General features: G+C 41.0%; 3 protein-coding genes across 4 annotated transcripts; 1 reads left to right on the top strand and 2 right to left on the bottom strand.

Annotated features, from left to right (window-relative positions):
* The first annotated feature begins 1,027 nt into the window (after positions 1-1,027).
* Positions 1,028-4,975, top strand: prelid3a (PRELI domain containing 3A). Of its 2 annotated transcripts, XM_051407044.1 has the most exons (7): positions 1,028-1,389; positions 1,830-1,998; positions 2,274-2,363; positions 2,652-2,722; positions 2,886-2,988; positions 3,266-3,342; positions 3,484-4,975. In XM_051407044.1, exons 1-6 carry the CDS (start codon positions 1,358-1,360, stop codon positions 3,335-3,337), a joined length of 537 nt encoding a protein of 178 aa, XP_051263004.1. In that variant the 5' UTR covers positions 1,028-1,357; the 3' UTR covers positions 3,338-3,342; positions 3,484-4,975. The 2 variants fall into 2 exon arrangements, with proteins under 2 accessions (XP_051263004.1, XP_051263005.1); XM_051407045.1 differs by lacking the exon at positions 3,266-3,342.
* A 797-nt stretch (positions 4,976-5,772) lies between these two features.
* Positions 5,773-12,844, bottom strand: fbxo32 (F-box protein 32). The gene is made up of 9 exons (XM_051407032.1): positions 12,607-12,844; positions 11,914-12,035; positions 11,504-11,553; positions 11,282-11,374; positions 8,669-8,762; positions 7,828-8,012; positions 7,550-7,732; positions 7,234-7,377; positions 5,773-7,097 (listed from the first exon to the last, which is right to left on the bottom strand). The coding sequence occupies exons 1-9, from the start codon at positions 12,717-12,719 to the stop codon at positions 7,008-7,010; spliced, it is 1,074 nt and encodes a 357-aa protein (XP_051262992.1). The 5' UTR covers positions 12,720-12,844; the 3' UTR covers positions 5,773-7,007.
* Positions 12,845-16,735: 3,891 nt separating this feature from the next.
* LOC127367285 (kelch-like protein 38) lies at positions 16,736-20,827 on the bottom strand. Its single transcript, XM_051407029.1, has 5 exons — positions 20,671-20,827; positions 18,477-19,694; positions 18,249-18,390; positions 18,023-18,128; positions 16,736-17,839 (listed from the first exon to the last, which is right to left on the bottom strand). Exons 2-5 carry the CDS (start codon positions 19,691-19,693, stop codon positions 17,550-17,552), a joined length of 1,755 nt encoding a protein of 584 aa, XP_051262989.1. The 5' UTR covers position 19,694; positions 20,671-20,827; the 3' UTR covers positions 16,736-17,549.
* Between the last annotated feature and the right edge of the window lie 492 nt (positions 20,828-21,319).

The following is a 21,319-nucleotide window of genomic DNA, read 5'->3' as shown; positions in this document are numbered from 1 at the left end:
CGGTCACACTTTCAAAATAATAATGCACGTTTCGCAGCAGAAAATGTGAAAGAATACAAAATACATGTTGTTGTTTTTTTGCCTTTCAAAAAAATCTATTAAATAATTATAATAAAAAAGTATAAAAGTACAAAGCGATATAATAATAATAATAATAATAATAATAATAATAATAATAATAAAAATAATAATCTTCTTCTTATTATTAGTAGTAGTAGGAGTAGTTTTATAATTATTACGAAAATCTTTTCAAATGTCAATGCATGGGTTTTGTCAATAATAATTGATTGTTTAAAATGAATTAAATCATCTTGTGTGTATTGCTGCCGTCTGAGCGCACGTTCCAGTTTTTATTCTTTGAGTCTCTAAACCAAATCTTTTCATCTGAAAACAGTCTCACTGTATTTCCGGTCTGCTTCTCGCTGTCTGTGTGGAGCTTGATGCGGCTCCGCTCCTTTGGCGACACTTGACTGGGATGATGGGAAGATGCTATGCGCATGCGTACAAATGGAGGCGGATGCAGCAACAGCAGCGCTACATCAGCTTCATCAAGTCGGCAAAGCACAACAAGAGCAAGACAGCGGTCTCACCTTCAAAATAAAATTGTGTCGCCTAATTGGACAAAAATGGTAAAAAGTCGGTCAGTATCGCTGGAAAATAGATAAACTAGGACATAGTCAGCTGCATCATGGTGCATATTAAAAGCGGCTAATTAGATACAATTATTGAAGGAGTTAAGCAGCAAACTGACAGTGAATTTAAGAGGTTGTTTATTAGGAGAGCGTGTAGTAGCTATTAAAGTTATTTTTAAGTGTGGCTTAAACTATACAATTTTGTTTCACACAGAAAAAGCCACCTATAAACTCCTTTATAATTGCCTTATTCTGTAATATGTTTCTTAAAATCTTAGGGGCTCTCTATATCCATCAAATATTTCAAAGACTCGGGATGAGGTCGGTTAAAGAAAAGCTACTATCAGGTTAATGGTTTTATTTTGAAATTCCTGACCAGGACCCTGTATCTCACTCCGTCTGGCTCGACACTCGGCGTTGCACCGGCTTCTCTCTTGTCCTCTACTGTACGAGCTATTTGTTGTTATCTACAAATTACATGTTTTCTGCCTGTTGTTGAGACACGCGGCCCGGCAGCGCATATTGTGCGGTCTTTACGCAGGGTTGATATGCGAAGAAAAGCGGAGATGCGCTCTCTGGACTCACTTCATTAATGGTCGTGAGCTCCCATCAAAGGCCTTATTCTCTGGTATCTGGAGCTAGTTCCTCATATGAAAATGGTCCGGTGAAACACTACGGATCACGGAGGGTTTTTCAACGACAAGGTCAAGACTTTCTTTTGAAAAATGAAGATTTGGAGCACGGAACATGTTTTCAGGTTGGACACACTGTGCTTTATTGTTTGGAGTATTCATTAAGCAGAATGAGCCGGTCTGTCATTGCAGGGTTAGGTTGATGGGACCTTCAACTCCATTAACTGGGTTTAATTACATCGGAATTGAATTATACTCTGAAGCTTGTGGCTTTATGCTTCTGGTTAGTAAATTCCACCTGTTCTCATGGTGGGTTACTATGAGCATCTAAAACCAGGAGTCAGCCACAACCAAATCCTCCACAGGCACAGTTTTGTCCTACAGAAGTAGTTTTGCTTAATTAAGCACCGACTTCAATAACACTGTGCACTTGACTTAATAAGGAGATCATGAAACACATTTCTATACTACTTTTTTCTGTACAGTTGATCAAATTTGCTGCATGTTTTAGCCGATAGTGAAATTGAATATGTCTCTTCCCCTTCATGTACTGTTCTGTTTGCAGTTACCCATGGGAGACGGTGATCAAGGCTGCCATGAGGAAGTACCCAAACCCCATGAATCCCAACGTGGTCGGAGTGGATGTGCTGGACCGCAGTCTGGATGAAGAGGGGCGCCTGCACAGCCACAGACTCCTCAGCACAGAGTGGGGCCTCCCGAGCATTGTGCGAGCGGTCAGTCATCAATACATACACACACACACACACACACACACACACACACACACACACTGTGGAATCTATAGAAATATAAAGGCATACATGGTCAGTGACATACAGGTACATGTATTCATGGGAAAGATGAGCTGGGCGTTCATAAAAATGTTTCTATTCAGCTGAAGTGAGTACAATCAGTGCATAAGTGGGTCTGGTGACAGTTGTGTCATGCACATGTCAGGTGATATTCGGGCTCATTATACTGTACTTCCTGTGTATTACTGTGTCCGTAGATACTGGGAACCAGCCATACGCAGACGTATGTGAAGGAACATTCCATAGTCGACCCAGAGGAGAAAAAAATGGAGCTGTGCTCAACAAATGTAAGTTTACAAGTCCATCTGCCTGCCATGACTTCAGTCAGCATTAGTTATACAGTTCAGTTAGATAGTGAGCCACAGCAGGAGTAAAATCTACCACTGCTGTCGGGCATGCTGAAATTGAATCATAATGCACTAGTGCTACTTTTTCCTAAATAACAAAAAATAACTCAGAGGATATACTATGGTACATTGTAATGTCAATTGCTATTTCCAAATCAATAGTGTGCACTGTCTTAACATTCAGTGCATCCCATAAATAAGGAAATCCAAATGTATTTTATCTTCCAGATTACTCTCACCAACCTGATTTCAGTGGATGAGAGGCTTCTTTACAGACCACACCCAGACAACCCTGAAGTGTAAGTACATTGAACAGTTTATTCAGCTTTGCATTTCATCTCTCAAAACATTTCTGGGTTCAGTGTTTGTGTGTTGTTCACAGAGCGATATGAACCATAAGAAATCAATTGCTGAACACAGTTTAATCACACTCTCTCTCTCTCTCTCTCTCTCCCCCCTCAGTACTGTCCTGACCCAAGAGGCCATCATCACAGTCAAGGGAGTGAGTCTAAGCAGTTACCTGGAGGGCATGATGGCTAGGAGAATGTCAGCTAACGCCAGGAAGGTAACACAAAATAAAAACAGCACATGTATATTTATGCACGTATTTCATCTTTTGCATGTAGTTGGAACTTGTTGGAAGTAATAAAGGTGTTGCTGATGATTTCTTTGCATGCCTTCTAATTCTGACTTTACTGTCTCTGTTTGTTTCTCTGCTGTTGCAGAGAGAGTTTCCCGGAGATTAAGTCAATATTACTATTTCCGGTGGTGTTCACCTGTCTGTCTCTGTGTATGGCCTTGGTCTCTTCTTTAATCTTCTGTTTCTCTGTGTAAATCTGTAGGGCTGGGATGCTATTGAGTGGATTATTCAGAACTCTGAAAGAGAGAACGTACCTCTCTGTGACCTTTACTAACTCTGGTAACTCTTCTCTTTACTTCCCCTTTGCAACTTTGTCCTTCACACAAGCATGCCACTCTTTTTCTCTTTCTTAAAACTACAAAAAGTCTTGTTTTTGTGCGTGTCACATAAGGCTCAGTGCTCATTTGTTTGCATACACAGGACTGCTGACTACGTTCTCTGTCTACACCTCATAAACCACTGGGGATTCTCTCCGGATCCTCTGCTGATGGTACTCATACTGTCTGGGAGGTTTTGGGTTATCACCCCACACCGCCTCTCTCACCTGTGGAGTACATGCACTGGAAGCTCAGACAGACAGTGAAATGGTGCCAAAGCTGAATGGTTATCAAAAAAGTGTTTGATATGGATTTAAGGGTTGTAGGTCCACGTCTGGTAGATGTTGCTTAATGCGAAGTACTCAAAACCCATTAACAACAATTCTAATTAAGGTAAGTGAGGAGAACAGGCTAGATTCCTTCCATGGGTTAAACAAGCTCTAGAGCTGAATAAACAGAAGGTTTAACATTCAGCGGGTTGCATCAACATCCTGAGCCCACCAGACTTTGCCCCCTGGTCTGAATATAACATTTCTACCCCACATATTCTTTGCTCTCATATCATGTCTTATCAGAAGAGATGCAGATGATGGATGCAAGAGGTACACGTGCACAATTTTTAGAAAACAATGTATGGTACAGTGACAATATGCAACCAACTTTGTAACTTTTATTTGAACTGATGTATGTCTTCTGTAACGTAAAACACTGGTGACTCCTATAGCAGGAGTTCAAATCAGAAAGTTGTTCCTGGTGCTGCTTATTATGTGTTTCAAGAGGCACAAACTGTAGATGAAAAGTTTGCATGATAGTAGTAAAAAAATGGGGAGGGAGGAGGTATTTAAAAAAAAGCTAGCTAGCCAGGTTGCTAGCTATAGAATTAACTTATCTTTGGGTCTTTGAGTTCTTGAAAACTGCTCTATAGATAAAAAAAATATTATTATTATTATTATTATTAAAATTGCTCATTTTAGCTTTAAAGAGATAAGAATTCAAAGAAAATATATTGTTTATCTCAGAACAAAAAGATGGGAATGTACCATTACATTGCCTTTTTTTTCTGCTGTCACAGCAACAATACACTGGCATCTGACAGACAATATTGCCTTAAACCAGCAGAGACATATCCAGTTTTTTTGATCAGTGTAGTTAAACGATGTGCTGACTCTCTTTGTGGGCAGAATTATCCATTTATATGGGCTTCAAATGATGCCTGTGTATTATAGCTTTGACAGCAAAATACACATTCATGCCTTTGCCAGTTACACACATCATGCTTCTCAAATGTTGAACTACTCCGTAAAAGCTACCTATACACCCTGAGGAGCAGGGCAGTACTGTATGTACAATGCTGCAGTGAGAGATGTGCACAATAATTCTTTTTGTGCTAAATCATATTTCTTGGTAAAATGAATAATATTTACATAATATTTGTATAAATATTATTTATTTAAAAACAGTGTAACCAGCAGTGAATTATTACATTGTTTATATTGTTATTAGTGTCATGGAAAAATTAGCTGCATTTGCTTTTTTAATTTTAACTTCAACTGTTGACCTATTGCAACAATTAAAACAATTGTTTGAGAAAATTACATTTTAAAATTTGTGAGCACAGTGTTTGTTGATCAAACTGAGCTAATTGTTTGTTGGTGTTTTTATACAGCAGGCCTGTCTAATTAAGACCAATGTCCTAGAGTTCACTTTGGTATAATGACACTGGATAGGTCCGCTTGTATTTTAAAGTAGTTAGTGTTTCCCTTGCCACCATATGAGTGTGTGTGAGGTTCTTTGAATGTCATTGGTTTTGTTATTTAATAGAGTCCCTCAACTTTGTTTCATTGTTTAAGCACTGCTTCAGTTCTATTTCAGTAAGAAACCGTAATGGACAAAACATCAATTCTTATTGATAATTTGTTGTAAGGAGTCCTGATTACTGACAGTACTTGTACCAAGATTGATTTTGTTTGGACTTGCAGTTCATCATTTGTCCAATAGAGAGCAGCCAAACCTACAGAGCAGCTGCTGTTCACCTCTAGGAAAAAGGCAGTGTGCATTTTAACCATGTGAAGAACATTTCTAACAGTTGTCCTACATAATGCTTCAGTGTGTGCAAAGAAAAGTCACATAAGGGTAGGGGTTCTCAAACTTTTTCTGGCATGCCTTCCCACAAATTCACACCACATCCCGCACAACTTTTGGCAATCATTAACAGTGATAGGGGAACCAAAACTAATAAAAGGATCCAAGTTAAATTTTAGTGAAACATCCTTTCATAAATAATGTATATTCAGTTTCCACTCAATATCTTCCCCTGGTCATCTGCGTCCCACCTTCAGTTTGAGAACCACTGCATTGAGGTGTGAGGACTACATATAACTAATGACAGAGGTAAGGTTATTTTCTTTTATTTATTCAAAAGAACATAAACAGAACGCATTGCATAGCATGTACATCATCCCTCACTGTCTGAGCAGTGGCAAGTTTGGGTCAAATTGCACCTTTATACCAATATTTCCATTCCTTTAAATCCAACAGTGCAAGCTGAGCCACTTGCAAGAATCTCAATAAATAAGTAAACTCAATCAGCGGGGTGTTTAAAAAAAATCATGCAGGAGGCTACGGAAAAATGTGATTTCAACTAACCAGTCAGCTTTGGTATCAAAGCCTCAGATCTTGAATATCACTCTTCTGTATATGAGACATTTGTTGATGAGAATAAAAACAGCATTAGGACCTGAAAACATTGCAAATATAGATTAAGCTGTACCGGTTTCAAGTTTCATGATAAAGGCACACACCATTATTACACAGACTTTGATATCTTTGGTAATACTGCACTCAGGTGCTGTGCTACAGCCACAGCAGACAATAAGCACACAATAAATGAATAAAAAAAAAAAAAAGTCATATCAAATCTTTATAAAAGTGAAAAACAACAAAGAAAAATAGAAAACATACTATGGTGTCTCAACATATCAAAGAATCATCACACAGTCTAATGATCAATAACTGACTCCCTTGCATACATTCACCATCTCTTAGGTACTGCAGCAACTCAAGATTTACTTCTCTCCGTCTCATTGCCAAACCCAATATTACTAGACTTCGTCTGAACACATTGCACCCCCCCCCCACCATGTGAGCAGGCAACATATTAAACAAATCACAATTTTAAACATTAAATAAACGGGTTGGAATAACCTTCCTACTTCCTATGTTAAAAGAAACAAAACCCAAATTCTCCAAATTGGGAAAAAAACAAGTGTACACTAAGGTCAGGTTTACTTTGGAGGTGTCATTTCACAAACACGCTAAGACCAAACTCTGACTACTAAGTGTTCCCTTTCCCTAAGTGTTCCTTCCTGCACCCACAGGCAAATTGCACCTACATCTCTTTTTCCTCTCAGTCACATTCACTCACTTTCAACAGAAGCCTCTGTACTCTTTGAAAAGAAACTCAATTGCATAATTGTCCCACTGCCTGAGCCCCCTCCAGTCCCACCTAAACTAAATACACATCCAGGAATCGATTGTGCTATTAAACAAAAACAATATTGTATCTATGTACAGTATTTACAGTCAGTTCATATGGATTTTTTTCTTGGGGAGGGGGAGGGGGGCAGCTCAGAAGTTGAAAAGGTTGATAAAGTCTTGAGGGGAGAGGGACATGGTGCAACTTTCTGGGTTGTTGGCTGTGCAGGGATGGTCTGTGTCCTGTGAAAAAAACAAAACAAAGACACACAGTGATCAATATTAATTTGCTATTCTATGTGCAGCTTTACTACCAGCAACATTTTAGTTTTATATCCACTATGATCAAGAGCAAAGTGAAGAGAGAGAAAAACACTACCTTCCAGAAAAGGATGTGGCAGTGTGAGCAGAAATGCAAGGTGTCACTGTATTGCTCCCTGCGAGGATAGCAGCGGCTCAGCTTAAAGTACATCTTCTTCCACTCCAGTTGACCTTTATCTGACACCATCAGGCGCTTTCGGATCTGGAGAAGAAGAACACAGACTTTAAAGACACGACCCAGAGAGAGAAAAATACTTTGGAATATCTATTTTAATGTTTTCTTTTGCACACCAATTCAGTACTACACACAAAGTAACTACTACTACTACTAACTATGGAGGTTTTACTAATTACTACCATTTGTTTCTACATGCCTGTCTGTCTGTGAAGTGGTACTGGCAAAGTCTCTTCCACAGCAGTCGGTCCTCAGTGAGAGCCCCCAGCTCAGGGCACACCTGGCCCAGGCTGACCAGGTCCCTGCCGTCTGACAGACGCTGCATGATGTTCAACTGCAGACTGACAGGCAGGTCAGTCAGAGTCATGCCTGTAGATGTGGGCTGAAAAAAACAGGAGGCAGAAAAAGTCATGAATATAATGGAAATTTGCATTCATGTCCCTAATGTTTCATCCCACAGTTTAGCCAGATGCTTACCCTGTTGATCTGGATGTTGTCCAGCTGCTGCTGCCACTGCATAATGTTCTCCATGCGGTGCACCCAGGTGTTGATGTTCCCCACCAGGACAGACTTGCCCATGTCCTGAACAAGACCACACAGTGAGATGTAGAGCGTCTGCAGTAGCTCCTTGATGGGACGGACGTTCTGCTGGTCATCAAGAACTGTGGAGGAAATCAGCAGTTATTAATTGGATTCAATTTAATGCTCCAATCATGACCTAAACGCGTTTTAAAGCCTGGCTGTTACAGAGAGATTACCAGGCAAACAGCCAAACAGTGAAATATTTATTGTGAATCATCAAAAAGCACATTATTAAACCAAATGTTTTGGAGTGGCTGTACTCTCCTCCTGCGACACTCATAATATTTGGCCAGCAGGTTTCATAACTCCACCTAAACAACCTGAATCTCTGTTTAGCAGAGGGAACATTTAGTTTATACTGTGGCTTGCAGAGTAGTCTGGTGACTGTCAGTGTTTTTCACTGTGCCATTAAAGCACTAAATTCACTCCCTGGCCTTCTTTAGATGTGGTCAGGGCTCATTTCCTCACCTACTGGTGCAAACAGCACAGGAAGGCTTAATCTTTGCTCTACTCGAATTATGTGTTTACATCTTAAATAAAGATAAGGATTCTGCTTGTCTGTATATTTGATCAAACAGTAAACGGACTGACGGGCAAACTGTGGGTATTTTAAGAGGTATATGTGTGTGTGTGTGTGTGTTTAGACCACAGCAGAAAGATGAAACCATTGGACACAAAAGGAGAGAAACTGAGAGGCAAGCTAGTTGAGTGACTTTAAAAGAGCGATGGGGCTCACCTTTCTGTACCACTCTCTCCAGAATATTCATGTAGTTTTTCTGCGCCACTCCGCTGAGCGAGGGGAGCTGGGACTTGGCGATAAGCTCCAGGAGCTGGAGCAGAGAAAGAGACAGAAACACAGAAACACAACATAAATTTCATCCCGTCAGCTGCTGAGACTCTGTGTTCCGTTGCCTCATTACTTAATGTTTGTTATGCTGCATTCTTACAAAGGCACTTGCACGCCTAACAATAAATGCTGTCTAGAACAAAATCTGGAGCTGTTCCACCTGGTCATTACTCTCAAGTGAAGCTTGATCAGACAAACATATAACAGCATTCTTGGCTCTTGGTCTCTTTAGGGGAAGAAGCTACTGGAAAGGTGTTGGACAACAGCCCAGGCTGTCAACAGCGTCAGCCTCCACAAACAAGCTTTTAATCATTTGACTCCTGATCCTCCTGTCATGTGAATTAGCTGAATCATTTGACAGAGAGCGTGCACATTTGCGTGCTCCTTGCTTGCTTGTGTGTTGCATGTGTGTGTGTCTGTGAGGTTGTTGCCTTTGGCTTACAGACAAACAGCGGGTTCCAGGGTGGCATGTCTGGCATGTAACAGATGCTGTGACATCATGGAGAAACTGAAGTTCCCCCTTGCTCAATTCTGCCCCCGAGCCCGTGACCTCTGCCATCATATCAACATCAACATATTGTGGGGTACTTTCTGGTCAGCTGGAGATACCTAGCTGTGGTAGTAGGTATGTTATGAGAGGCATAAATCTTATTGCCTATTTCTAAACTCATCTTATGTAAGAACGAATTCAGGCAAATCCTAAATGAAAAGTTGATGAGTTTGGAAGTCTTAATAATACCCAACTTTGAAGTAATTTTTTTCTCTCCTACATCCTCAACCTCCCTGCCCGTTTTTTACCAATTTTAAGCTTCTTGGCTCCCTCCTGGCTCCCTTTTTTCATTCTTTCCAGCTCCATTCCTAAAACATAATCCCATGCCCTTCTTCTTTTAGCAGCTCATCAAGTGTTCCTCTCTTTGTAGAGCAGCCGGGCAGAACAATGTGCGTTTCCGTATCTACTTTTAGCCCCCGCTGTTCGCTAAACTGCACTTCATAGCTTGGCGTGCTGCTCACACTTTTCCACAAACACACAAACAGTATTAGAAGCACTGCATCTTCTAGTTACTATCAGTTCATTTTAAGGGTTTCTTTCTCCTTGAAGTAACCTCCATTTGTCTGCTCTGAGAAAAGAGACGATCACTTGTTGTCTCTATGTGGACGAACCTGATCTGTGTAACTGAGACAGAGTTAAATGAACCCGCAAATGCCATCAGACAACCAGTGAAGAGCAGTGACCTAGGACACCGTGTCCAGACTAGAAGCTAGTGTTACACAGCCATATTGTTTTTTGGGCTTACCACACTACACTGCACTTGTTAGCTGTAGCCTGCACTAAAAGGTCAATCCAAAACTGAGACAGAGACAGACACAAATGGCAACATAGTTTGCCATTTGTGTCTGTGGAAAGTTGTATGAAAAGGGACTAAAAACTGAGATTATGTGTGGAATACCAGATTTTTTTTTTATTACTGAGGTCTCAGGAATACTATAATGTTGATACCTTATACAGGTGTTTATGACCAATGACAATAAAGACAACAAAAAAGTCCATAAAACACAATCCCCTGCAAGATCACTGTCCTGCCAAAAAGGGATATTGGTCATCTCTCCACATCACATTCATTAGAGTTAAATGGAAAATTGTGGCATAGGATGAGCCAGAAAAGAGAGCAGGAGACAACACAAAAGGAGGCGGCCTAAGTCTGGCAGAGACAAGTGTGTGTGTCCGTGTGTGTGTGTGTGTGTGTGTGTGTGTGTAGGGGTCTGTATCACCTGACAACCACCAGGGTCTGGTTTCATAAACCCCTGTCGGGTGGTCACACCTCATCGCACAGCTGTCACCCCCTCCCCTCCCCCCCTACCAACACAAGAGAACACGACCACATGCAGCCCTCAGCTCACATGGGAGCACATGTGGGAGAGCTGGGTGTTCGGTTCTGTGTAGGGACACTTTGATGTGGACGGGTGATTTTCCGTTTATATCCTACAATGCAATTACAGTATCGATAATGATATAACGAATGTTGATAATGTCATATCTCCCTTCTAATGGATATTTTTAACAACGCAATTTGGCATCCCGAGTGTAAATACTATGGAAATTGTGGGAAGTTTTAAAAAGGTCCGATATAGTGCATAGCTTTTAAACTCAGAATTGAGACTCATAAAATGTTTAAAGTGAGTGAATGGATTTTAAATACAGTTTTTCTCAATTTAGGGATGCCAATTGGCTTCAGCAATCACATTACAGCAAAATGTTATGCTATGTCACACTCCTATCCTATCCTACCATAAACACACACATACACTCCCAGGGTCGGTATCATCACCACTGAGGGACCCTTGTCTGCAGAGCAATGATAAGAGCCTGGCAGAAGCCTACACACCCTCTCCACCTTAACCCCTTCTCTGCCACTAACAAAACATCTCTTATTAACAACTACAGAGGAAGATAAACAAAAGGGATAGGAGAAACTGGAAGAAAAGAAAGAGATGAGGACTCACTCTGACGACGTAATTAAATCTCCTCGTGTCCTTGATGGCGCTGCTGAAATCCAAGCGGTTGAAGGCCTCTCCCAGTGTACAATATCCGTGGCGCTAGGAGAATTTAATTATCAGGGTATTAGATTGCGATCCTCGGCAGGAGAATAGAGTTTTCTCAGCATGTTTACATTAGCAATGATGATATGAAACGTTGATGTGAAAGTAAATGAGTTGGTTTGTTACCTCCTTGGTGCTTCCTTTATGAACATAAATCCACTTTTCCCTGTGGAAATCTGTGAGAAAGCAGAATGTTTATATTAGTGGCCTGCCCTCATTAAGCAGCTTATAAGCATTGTGACAAATGCACACGCACACATCACAAATATGACAAAATTTCACAGTCGGCATAGTTATTGAAGTAGTTTATGAAATGATGGAAAATTAATCATAAACAATATTATTAGCGAATAGTTCCCCTCATGAATGTTACATAACATCCTCATGAGCCTCTCTGGCTAATATTTTTGGTCCGGAACCGAAACTTTGGGATATTGTTCCATGATTTATAACCCCCCACATAAAATAACAAAATGTTATCCTTTGCATATATACACAAATACAACAGACTGTGTGGCTCTTTCATTGTGACTCACAGGGGACTTTGGCGTTGTTGTTCATTAGGTCCTTTTTCCTCTTCTTGGCAGACATGTCGTAGCTGAGAGCGAGCAGCAGGTTCTCCTTGTTGAAACACTCCTCCTCCTCGGCTTTGCAGAAGCTGGAAAAACACAAGGACCCATATTTCATTAAAGGCATAATTTCACCATTTCCTCTCAGTGCACACTACAGACTTTATATGCAGCCCTTCAGAGGCTTTTTCAGTGACATGAACTTATTCTGAACAGAGAACACACTCCAGCATCAAAACCAATGGATCAAATATATATTTCTAACTTCCTTTGTAATGCATGTGCTTTAACTGCTGTTCTTTGAGGCTTTCTGTGTTAGGAGTGCAGTCACTGTGGAAAGTGGACACACTCAACAGACGTTAGTTAATCCACTCACTTGTTGTGAGGTTATTAATAGCTTAGCGATTAGCCTGGAGAAGGAACATGGCCCCGGAAAAACAAAAGACACTGAGGTTAATGAGCTGGAAACAACATGAAGGCGCAAGCCTACACTCTGTCTGCCTGTCTGTCTGTCTGTCGCCCTGTCTTTGTCCATAATGCTGTTTTGGTCTTCCTTCAGAATATCCACCCCTCTTCCCCTCCTCCATCTTTCTCCAGCTAAAAAACATTCAAAAGTTGCGCAATTTCAAAACCGTGATGAAGACATTTGTCAGTACCAACCTCTCCACGGAGACATTGTTGTTTTTGTCGTCTGCTGTTGTCTTTTTCCATCCCTCCTCGGTTTTAACCCAACTCTGACCCGGTGACCTCCAGTCCTGTCCGAGGAAAGGCATCCTGGTTTAATGACTTTGAGTTAAATAAATGTAAAAAAATATATATCAGGAAGTGGTCTAAGATGTATCCCTTCTTGACAGCGATTATTTCTGGTCTACTGTTGACATTGCGCAGCTCTTCTTATATCCTCAACTCAGAACCCGGAAATACACGAGATCCGCCCACTTTGGAAACTTCCCTGCAACACGTGGCTTTGTTTATCAACTTGAGCGTTGCAAAACCTCTTGGAGAGGAGAGCAGAGGTAACAAAACGTTAACATATCATGGAAAGGTAGAGACAGAGGGCACCAAGGAAATTGCTTCTGAAGTATTTTAACACAGAGAATCCCGTAGGAAAGCATTTTGTAAACGATAAACGGACTGGGAGACAAGTCTGTGACCAAGGTGGAAGCAACTGTATTTACTCAACTATCGAAATCAAACTGCAGCCTGACATTGCTACAGATCTCATTCAGGACCTCACAATCTGAAAAGCTCTATAATAATATATGGTCAATGTAATAATACTGTGTCTCACTACAGTTTTTAATGGCTAATGCATTGATGTTGTTAAAAGTAATTGTTGTTCAGGAAGTGTTTTTCCCAACCTTATCAGTACTGGCTGTAATGTGAAAAAACATTTCATCCTCACAGTAACGTCGCTGTAAATTCCCCTGATTCTTAGTCACTCACAGTATTATAAATAGATCAGGTTGTCCTTTGATTCCTCCAGAGAACTGGGTTGCAGGAATTGTGTGTGTCTGCATTACCATTGTATTTAGATTTCCCCAAAACAGCCCTTACTGATCTATCAAGACTGGATGGAGGGTAATTTGTTTATTTTGGACCATGCCATTAAAGATAATGTGTAACTAATAGTTACTAATAGTCTGTCCAGGCCACTGGGTCAACTCTTATCAGCTTAATTAAACACAAGGCATATTTACACACTCATCTGTGAGGCTTTTGGAAATCAAGTTCAAAGTTGATATCTGTTTGCTTATGGCTATGTCTGTTGTTGTAGTCAAAGATCAAGAAGTGTTGAGTATTGGATTTGTCATCAGCATACAGTAAGAATGATTACAAAGGCAGCAAGGAGGAAATAGTGTTAATGTCTCACCTTAAACACAAACCAGTCTGATCATTGATGTCATGTGACTGCTGATGTAAAGGGCTAAAGTTCATTTCCTAAAAATCTGCAGCATGAGAAACACTTTGTGTACTCATACTCAGTAAAATGCCACAGTGGTTGGTGCATGTGCATCCATATCCATGTGGATGAATGAGTGCCTATTTACATGTCTGCATTGAGGCATTGAGAGGGGGGAGAAGGAAAGAGAGGGGGGGGTTCTGGATTCTCATAATTCATGACCCCACTATACAATCTGCAAAACATGTCAGCAGCAGCACATGGTCCACCCTTCCAAGAACCAGCAGGCCAGTGTTTCAGCACATCTAGCGCATTTGTTTGGGCACATCCTGTGTGTATAGCATGACCAGGCTTGCTACTGTGGCTGATGTGGTTTGTGCGCTGCAGACTTAACACTGATGGTTATAAACTACCCTCTAGTGCTCTAAGTTCACCTATTTTTGGCAACAGCTCTGTTGATTCCTCTTTTTGTTCTCTTCTACTATTCAATTAGTTGCCTTTTGGTGACCTTCACAAAAGAAAAGAACAAGTATGGAAAGTGGTTCATTCATCAAAAGCTCATTTTAGTCACAGTTTTATTGAAATCATTGAATACATTTACACATTAATGCACTGTTCATTACAGATCCTGTGTTACTGAAGCTTTTGGAACAGGTGCATCTGTGGCTTCATGTCTGAGGTTTTAATGTAACACCTATATATATTGTAAAAGGTCAGATTGCTCTGCGTATACTCTGCTTGTTAGAATCTGTCAACAAGACATCACGTGAAAGTATATCAAAGCAGACTGGGAAGCCGTATTGACCATGACTTAAAAGCAGAAGTCAACTCACACTGACATAGTTCAATAGTTCCCCATGTGGGTAATCATACAGAGCTGCAGTGGTGTGTGTAAAAAGAGGACCTTCAAGACTAAAAAAAAGTATTATTGTGTGAACTACAAGGGGTATACAGTTATGTGCATGGTGTTGTGAGTCCCTGAAGTCTCATTCTGAAGTCTATTTTCAGAGGAGGCCAAACTACCGAATGACATGGAAAGTCCCAGCAAGTGCTCGGCTAGGTGGTGACTGACTAAGAAGGAAGCTATGACCTAAGGCTCTAGTATCAGTTTATTTAATTCAGTGAATCACAAACAATGATTAATCAAAGATGTGCTCTGATAAGTGTGAGTCCAACTGGTAGGAAAATAAAGTGGTTTACACAGCTCCTATGCTTACAAGAAAAGGTAAAAAGGTCATAGCTTTCATGTTTTTCTAGGGACAAAAATGTTGGTCTCCACTTTGGTCCAGACTGAAATATCTCATATATTTTTTGGATGGGCAGTCGTTGTGCAGATATTCATGTTCCCAGGACAATGAATCCTAAACCCCCCCCTAAAAAATCCCCTAAATTCCTATCAGCCTCAGCTGTAGGTCTGCTTTGGGTTTAGTTATAAGTGGCAAACCTTAGAATGCTGACATGTTAAACGAAGACGGTGAACGTGGTAAACATTGTTCCTGCTAAACATGAGCATGTTAGCATTGTCATTGTGTTCATGTTAGCAAGCTGACATTAGCATTTAGCTCAAAGCACCAGCTAACTTGGCTGTAGACTCTTATCGTTTCAAGGTGAGGCCATGTTTATGGCAGTATTTTTAGGCACATGGATGCATGAGGCATCAAATTAGAGCGATTTATAAAGGTTATTAGTGAATCATCTCTCTTCCTCCCTCCCCTCTGTCCATCATCCCTGTTTTTGTTGTGATGTTGTGACCAGATGGGACAGCTGGTCAGTCCTGCTCGACCCCCCAAAAACCTTAATCGCAAACACACACACTCTCTCATATGCACCCAGTCACTCACAGACACACCTGTTGCTGCTCCTCCCGGTCGAGTTTCATCACTCGCTCAGATTTTCTGTTGTGAAACCCTGCTCATCAGTTTCTTGCTCCCTCTAGTCGTCTCTCACATCTGCCAGCTTGCGTGGCAACCAACAGGACCACATGCCTCACGTGGTGTAACATTCGCCCTCTTGTTTGTTTCTCTAAATAACATCAGATCACCTATAGTTTTTCCAGTCCCCCCACCTTTCTCTCACACACTCCACCCACTGTCCCCTGGACTCTATTCGCTGGTAGTGGGCAACTGAAACATTTGACCCAGTGACTTCTAGTTTCAAAGAAATGTACATAGACTCCTGTATAACCTCCTGATCATGTTATGTTTACTCCACATAAAATGGCTGACACTGCTCTCTGAAAGTCATTGATGCATGAAATTGTGTAATCACTATTGCTGTTGTTGATCCTTACTTTACGTTTTAAAGGAGATTGTGCAGTTATTAGATACAGATATAGATCTAAATTACCTGCATATCTTCATACTAACATTAAAAGTCATTTTTTAAAAAATCCCAGCCCTCTGTATTGTGGTCCCAGGAACACTTAACTGAATCACTAGTAATATTCTGTCAGTCTGCCTAAACAGGCAACTAAATCTGTCCTTACTGGGCCTGTGTCCCATTTTCCTGTCCATCTCTATGTGCTTTCTGTATGAGCAGCAACATAAACATTTATTTTAGCCAGTGGGCACTTCTTGGGGCACCCCTGGCTTTAATTTTACCTGCAACAGGTGGAGAAAAGCCATTTCAACATGTTTTCCAACTGGATGATATTCAAGGCTGTCCTTTGTAAAATGATACCTTTTCTATATTATGTTCGATGTCCCCCTGTGTGTGTGGATAGCAGGAACCTGTCTGGGCTTGTAAAGGTCCCGTGTGGACAGGACTGTGAACGGGGTCAAACACATGATGACACATACATGTGCTACTCAGATTGCATTCACTGTCAACTGGCTAAGCACTGGTAAGTTATACGGTATATTTCGAGAGATGGAGAGAGGACACATATATGGATTGACTTTTTATTGTAACAAATTAAGAGTTAAAACCAGAAAAACAGTACAAAAACATCAGAAAACAATTTGAAAAAGTTACAATTGAGTCTAAGTTAATACAGAATTTGAGGGTATCCTTTTAGGCACATGCTTATATAGTAAAGTCAGGTATTATGTTGTGCATTATATCATACCAGTTTAATGAAGAAGAAGAAAGAAGTGAAAAAGCTACAGAAATCTTACCAATGATTCTATTTAAATACCATCTAACGCTAAGTTTTTAACAAATTCCTGGGCGTTTGTATTAATTTTATTTGATAACAATGTTATCACAATAATTTCATCATATATTTTCAGACAACAGACTGTGATACAAAGGTTCAACAGCTGAGCATAGCTTTGACTTGCACCAAACAGTACACAGCCACAGGATTTGAACATGACAAGTGAAATCTCATGATTTAGAGCGAGCCAAAAATAGCACTTTCACCCTTTTGTGAAGTCAGACAGGTTAAGAAGGGGCTGTGCAGCCAGGGTAGCTTCTTTTCATTGGTTTGGTTGTTAAATAAAAACATAGAAAAGACACAGATTATTTAAACAATCATTTTCAAGTATCAAAATTCATATATACATGGAAATTTGAGGTATGCATGATTCTGTGTTTCTGGGATTTTTAAATACATCTCATGAAAGCATGAATAGTGGAAATCTGCTATAAAATAGATACAGATATGGAGAAATGCAAGAATACTTTTTGATTGACAGTCATTCAGTTTTAAATAAACTGGTTTCAAATTAATAGCATTCAAATAAGAATCAGACCTCAGCTAGGATTTTGCCCATGTCTGTGAGACATGTGTCAGAGTCAGAGAGCCGTGATCAAACAGTTTATACGGCAGAGTCCCTTTGGATGTCCAAGTGTCTGTCTTTGGGTCATAGTACTCAAAATTGTCCGAGTCCTCGATGACGTCATGGCCGTTGACGTAGCGTCCGCCAGTCACGTAGAGTTTGTTATTGAGAACCGTGGCAGAGTGGTGCATCCTCCTCTCCTTCAGGTTGGCACACTTGATGAACCGGTTGGCCTTGGTGTCGTATGCGATCACTCTCCTGGTATATCCTGTGACAGGGGAAGCATTAATTTGAGAGGGGCAGCACGAGTGGCTCAGGCGGAGCGCAGTGATGTAACTCTACAATCTAATTCATCAGGAAATAAATCACTATTAATGAATTATAGCAAAATGAATAGGGTGCTCTTTTACTAGATTCCTTTCTCAGTGTCTTTATCACCACTACTATCTACCTCCAATTATGTAGATTTTGTCATCCATAATAGCAGCAGGAGCAGACACATTCTTCACTGTTCTGTTCTCCATCTTAGACCACATGTTCCTGGCAATGTGATACACCTGCAGAAGGGGAGGGGGGGGGAGCAGCGGTGAAGGGAAATAGATTTATTAAATGACTGAATGAGAATGGATAGACAAAAGAAAACAGTGACTTAGCGATTTAAGAACATCGTCTCTTACCTGTATTATTCTGACTGGGTTCTGCATGGCATCCTCTCCTCCAAACACAAAGATCCTCTGGTTAGTAGCAGCCACTGCAGGGTGCAACACAGCTACAGGCATGGGTGCCATAGACTCCCATTGATTGAACATACTGTTGTATCTAAACAAATTATTGACAGATTTGTTATTATTTGCTACATTTGTGTATTTTATGCTGTGTGTGTAGATAATTATGGTCCACCTCACCTCTCCACAGTGTCTGTCAGTCGTCTGTCGGGCCCAAGGCCACCAAGGACAAAGATGAAGTGGAGGTAGGAGACACTCTGGTGGGCAAAGCGTGGCTCCAGCATTGGCTCTACTGTCCGCCACTGGTTGGTCTTTAAGGAGAGGGTGTAGACGGTCGTACTGAGCTGGCTGTACTTTGTGTTTGTGGTTAGGCCTCCGATAACATACAAGACACTGTGAAGGGCGACATAGGAGGCTTTATACAGACGAATGGGCAGCTTGGCGAGCAACTGCCACTTCTCACTCTTCTCATCAAAGACGAGAGCCTCCCTCGAGGTCTGCTCGTTGTTCTTCCTCCCTCCTACCACCACCAAGATGTCATGGTAGGAGTAGCGCCTTGGTGCCACCCAGAGAGGTTTGAAGTCAACTGCTGTGTCAATGCATTTCGTGTTGACAGAAAACATCAGGCGTCTCACAGATTCTATGAGCTCATTGCAGAGGGTGGAGGACTGGATCAGAGGGTCATTTGCTATGAATTGGAAGAGGTAGGTAGGATGGATATGGCGAAGGCGAACTTTCTTGAAGAGGTCACTGATGGCACCACGTCTGGATAAAGGATCATGGTGGATCCAAGCAACAAGTGTCTCAAAGACTTGCTCCTCCTCCGCACAAAGACTATCATCCTCCAGGTATCCCATGAGCTCTGGTAAGGAGAGTTCACACAGATCCTCAGATGCTGACACATCAGAGAAGCTGTTCATAGCCATCTCCTTTGCTTTGTCTCTTAAACTGTTACAATTCATGATTTCAGAGAGTCTTATCATGCTCAAACAGTTGTCAGGGCTCAGTTGTTCCTGAAGGAAGTTTGAGCAGGCCTCGAAAATGCGGCTATATTGCAACATGGATGCGGCCTGCATCAGAGGCAGCACAATATCCACACTGACACTAATGAGTCCTGTGTAAACATAGTCAATGATACTGCTTAGAATGGCTGATGTGATGCCCTTTAAGTTAATCTTGGTCTGCTGCTTCTCCAAGAAGTTGTTGCAGAACATGGCCCTGAAGTAGGGGCTGCTAGACACCAGAACATTACGATGGCATGGGATCTCATTGTTATCTGAACACAGTGACACATCAGTCAGGACGTTCTCCTGCCTCAGTCGGTTGAGCTGCAGGAGCAGGTTGGAGGACTGCTCCTTGTCTTTGTAGTGGAAGAACTTGACTGCTGGTTGGTCCATTCTGAGGAGAGAGACCATGTTGTTATTGTTGAATCCATTGATCTTAAGGCTTGTTTTAATTTGGCAAGCAGTCACATACCCTAACATGATGTCTACTTCAAACATTTTAGCTATGTGGTTGCTGCTTAATAGCCATTTGAGGGTAAGTTGCTGTAATAAATAAAATAAAGATGAGCAACAATTGAGTTAATAGTGGCTTTACTTAAATGTGGGAAGATTTTAGGTTTAGTTTAGATTTTAGAAGAGAAAGGGGATTCTGTTTTCTACACAAGGCTACAGCTCTCCTTCATAAGGCAAGGATCATAGTGAAACAAACAACCATTCAAACACACTACCATACAGCCAGGCCAGTGGAGTTAGATTCAATCCAGTGCTATGTCATGTATTCAAAATTTAAATCGCAAGTATTCTTGGTAAGTTTTCCCCAAAATCGCAGCCTAAATGTCTAGTTTATAGGTGCACAAGTCATTTAAAGTCCGTTCAACTCATAACTACAACACTAACTTTGTTATATGGCTTTAGATCATTGCCTTTTGGCACATGGGCCCAATTCCACACTGCTGCACTGAGACATTTTAGGGCCTATAGTACGCCTGCCTAATTATTTTGGAGACTAGTTGTCTGAGTAGAAACACCTGCACAACTATTTCTGCTGTGGGATTGTCACTCATTGCCATGGAACAAGTGGTCCTTCTGTTATGTGATGGTGTTTTATGCGAAAATTTTGGCTTTTTAAACTGGACAAATGTGACTGTCCTTCCATTGCATGCATTAGATATGAGTCCAAAATAATACAAATATTATATTAGTCTGCAATGTCAACTTTGAAATCACCATGTAAGATAAATACAAAACAAACTTATGTGTGATTTTATTTACATCAAATTTATTCAAAGCCATGCCAACATCATATACTGCACAAAACAAGTCCAATGCTCCTGGCAGCTTATGGAGCTTTACTGGAATACATCTCTTACCTGTTCCTCTTCTTTCTGTTTGTGTCTTCTGGGGGTCCCACTCTGTATTCAAAGCAAGATCTCAGCAGAAAATCTGATGTCTCAACATTTTCCTGTACTCTTATCCTCTTTTCTCTCGTGTTGATGCTGTGTGACTGTATGTTCCAAAGGGGGCTGTCTCTTTGTAGGAGCGTGTTGCGTACTGTTTGTTGTTATGGTCTCTTTCCACGAGGCCTCTGTGTACATTCCTCCCCTAAAAATAGAGCCTCTCTTTGGCAACACCGCTGTAGACTCACATGTGACATGTTAGAGTGCTTTCTCAGTGTATGACTGGCTCCTTCACTTAATCTTTCTTTCCTCCTATTTCTCTTGTTCTTTCCCTCTTTCTCAAATATCATATACTGACTTCGGTGCCTCTCTCTGGTCTGATCTCTTCTTTCTTTTCTGTAGCTTGTTTTCCTATTCACTCCATCCTTGCTGTCTGGCACATGATTGTAGCAGTAAAAACAGCACTGATACTTGATAACACTCATTTTGTTGGCTGCTCACTCCGACGGCTGGCTGGCTGAAAACACAGAGATACAAAAACAGGATTAGGTTACTGTAGAAGCACACTGAGATATAATGAAGACTGCATATGAGGAAAAGGAGCAACCACATGTTAAAACAT

Source organism: Dicentrarchus labrax, unplaced genomic scaffold, assembly GCF_905237075.1.
Source record: "Dicentrarchus labrax unplaced genomic scaffold, dlabrax2021, whole genome shotgun sequence".
Lineage (NCBI taxonomy): Eukaryota > Metazoa > Chordata > Actinopteri > Moronidae > Dicentrarchus > Dicentrarchus labrax.
This window is presented reverse-complemented; position numbering and strand designations above follow the sequence as displayed.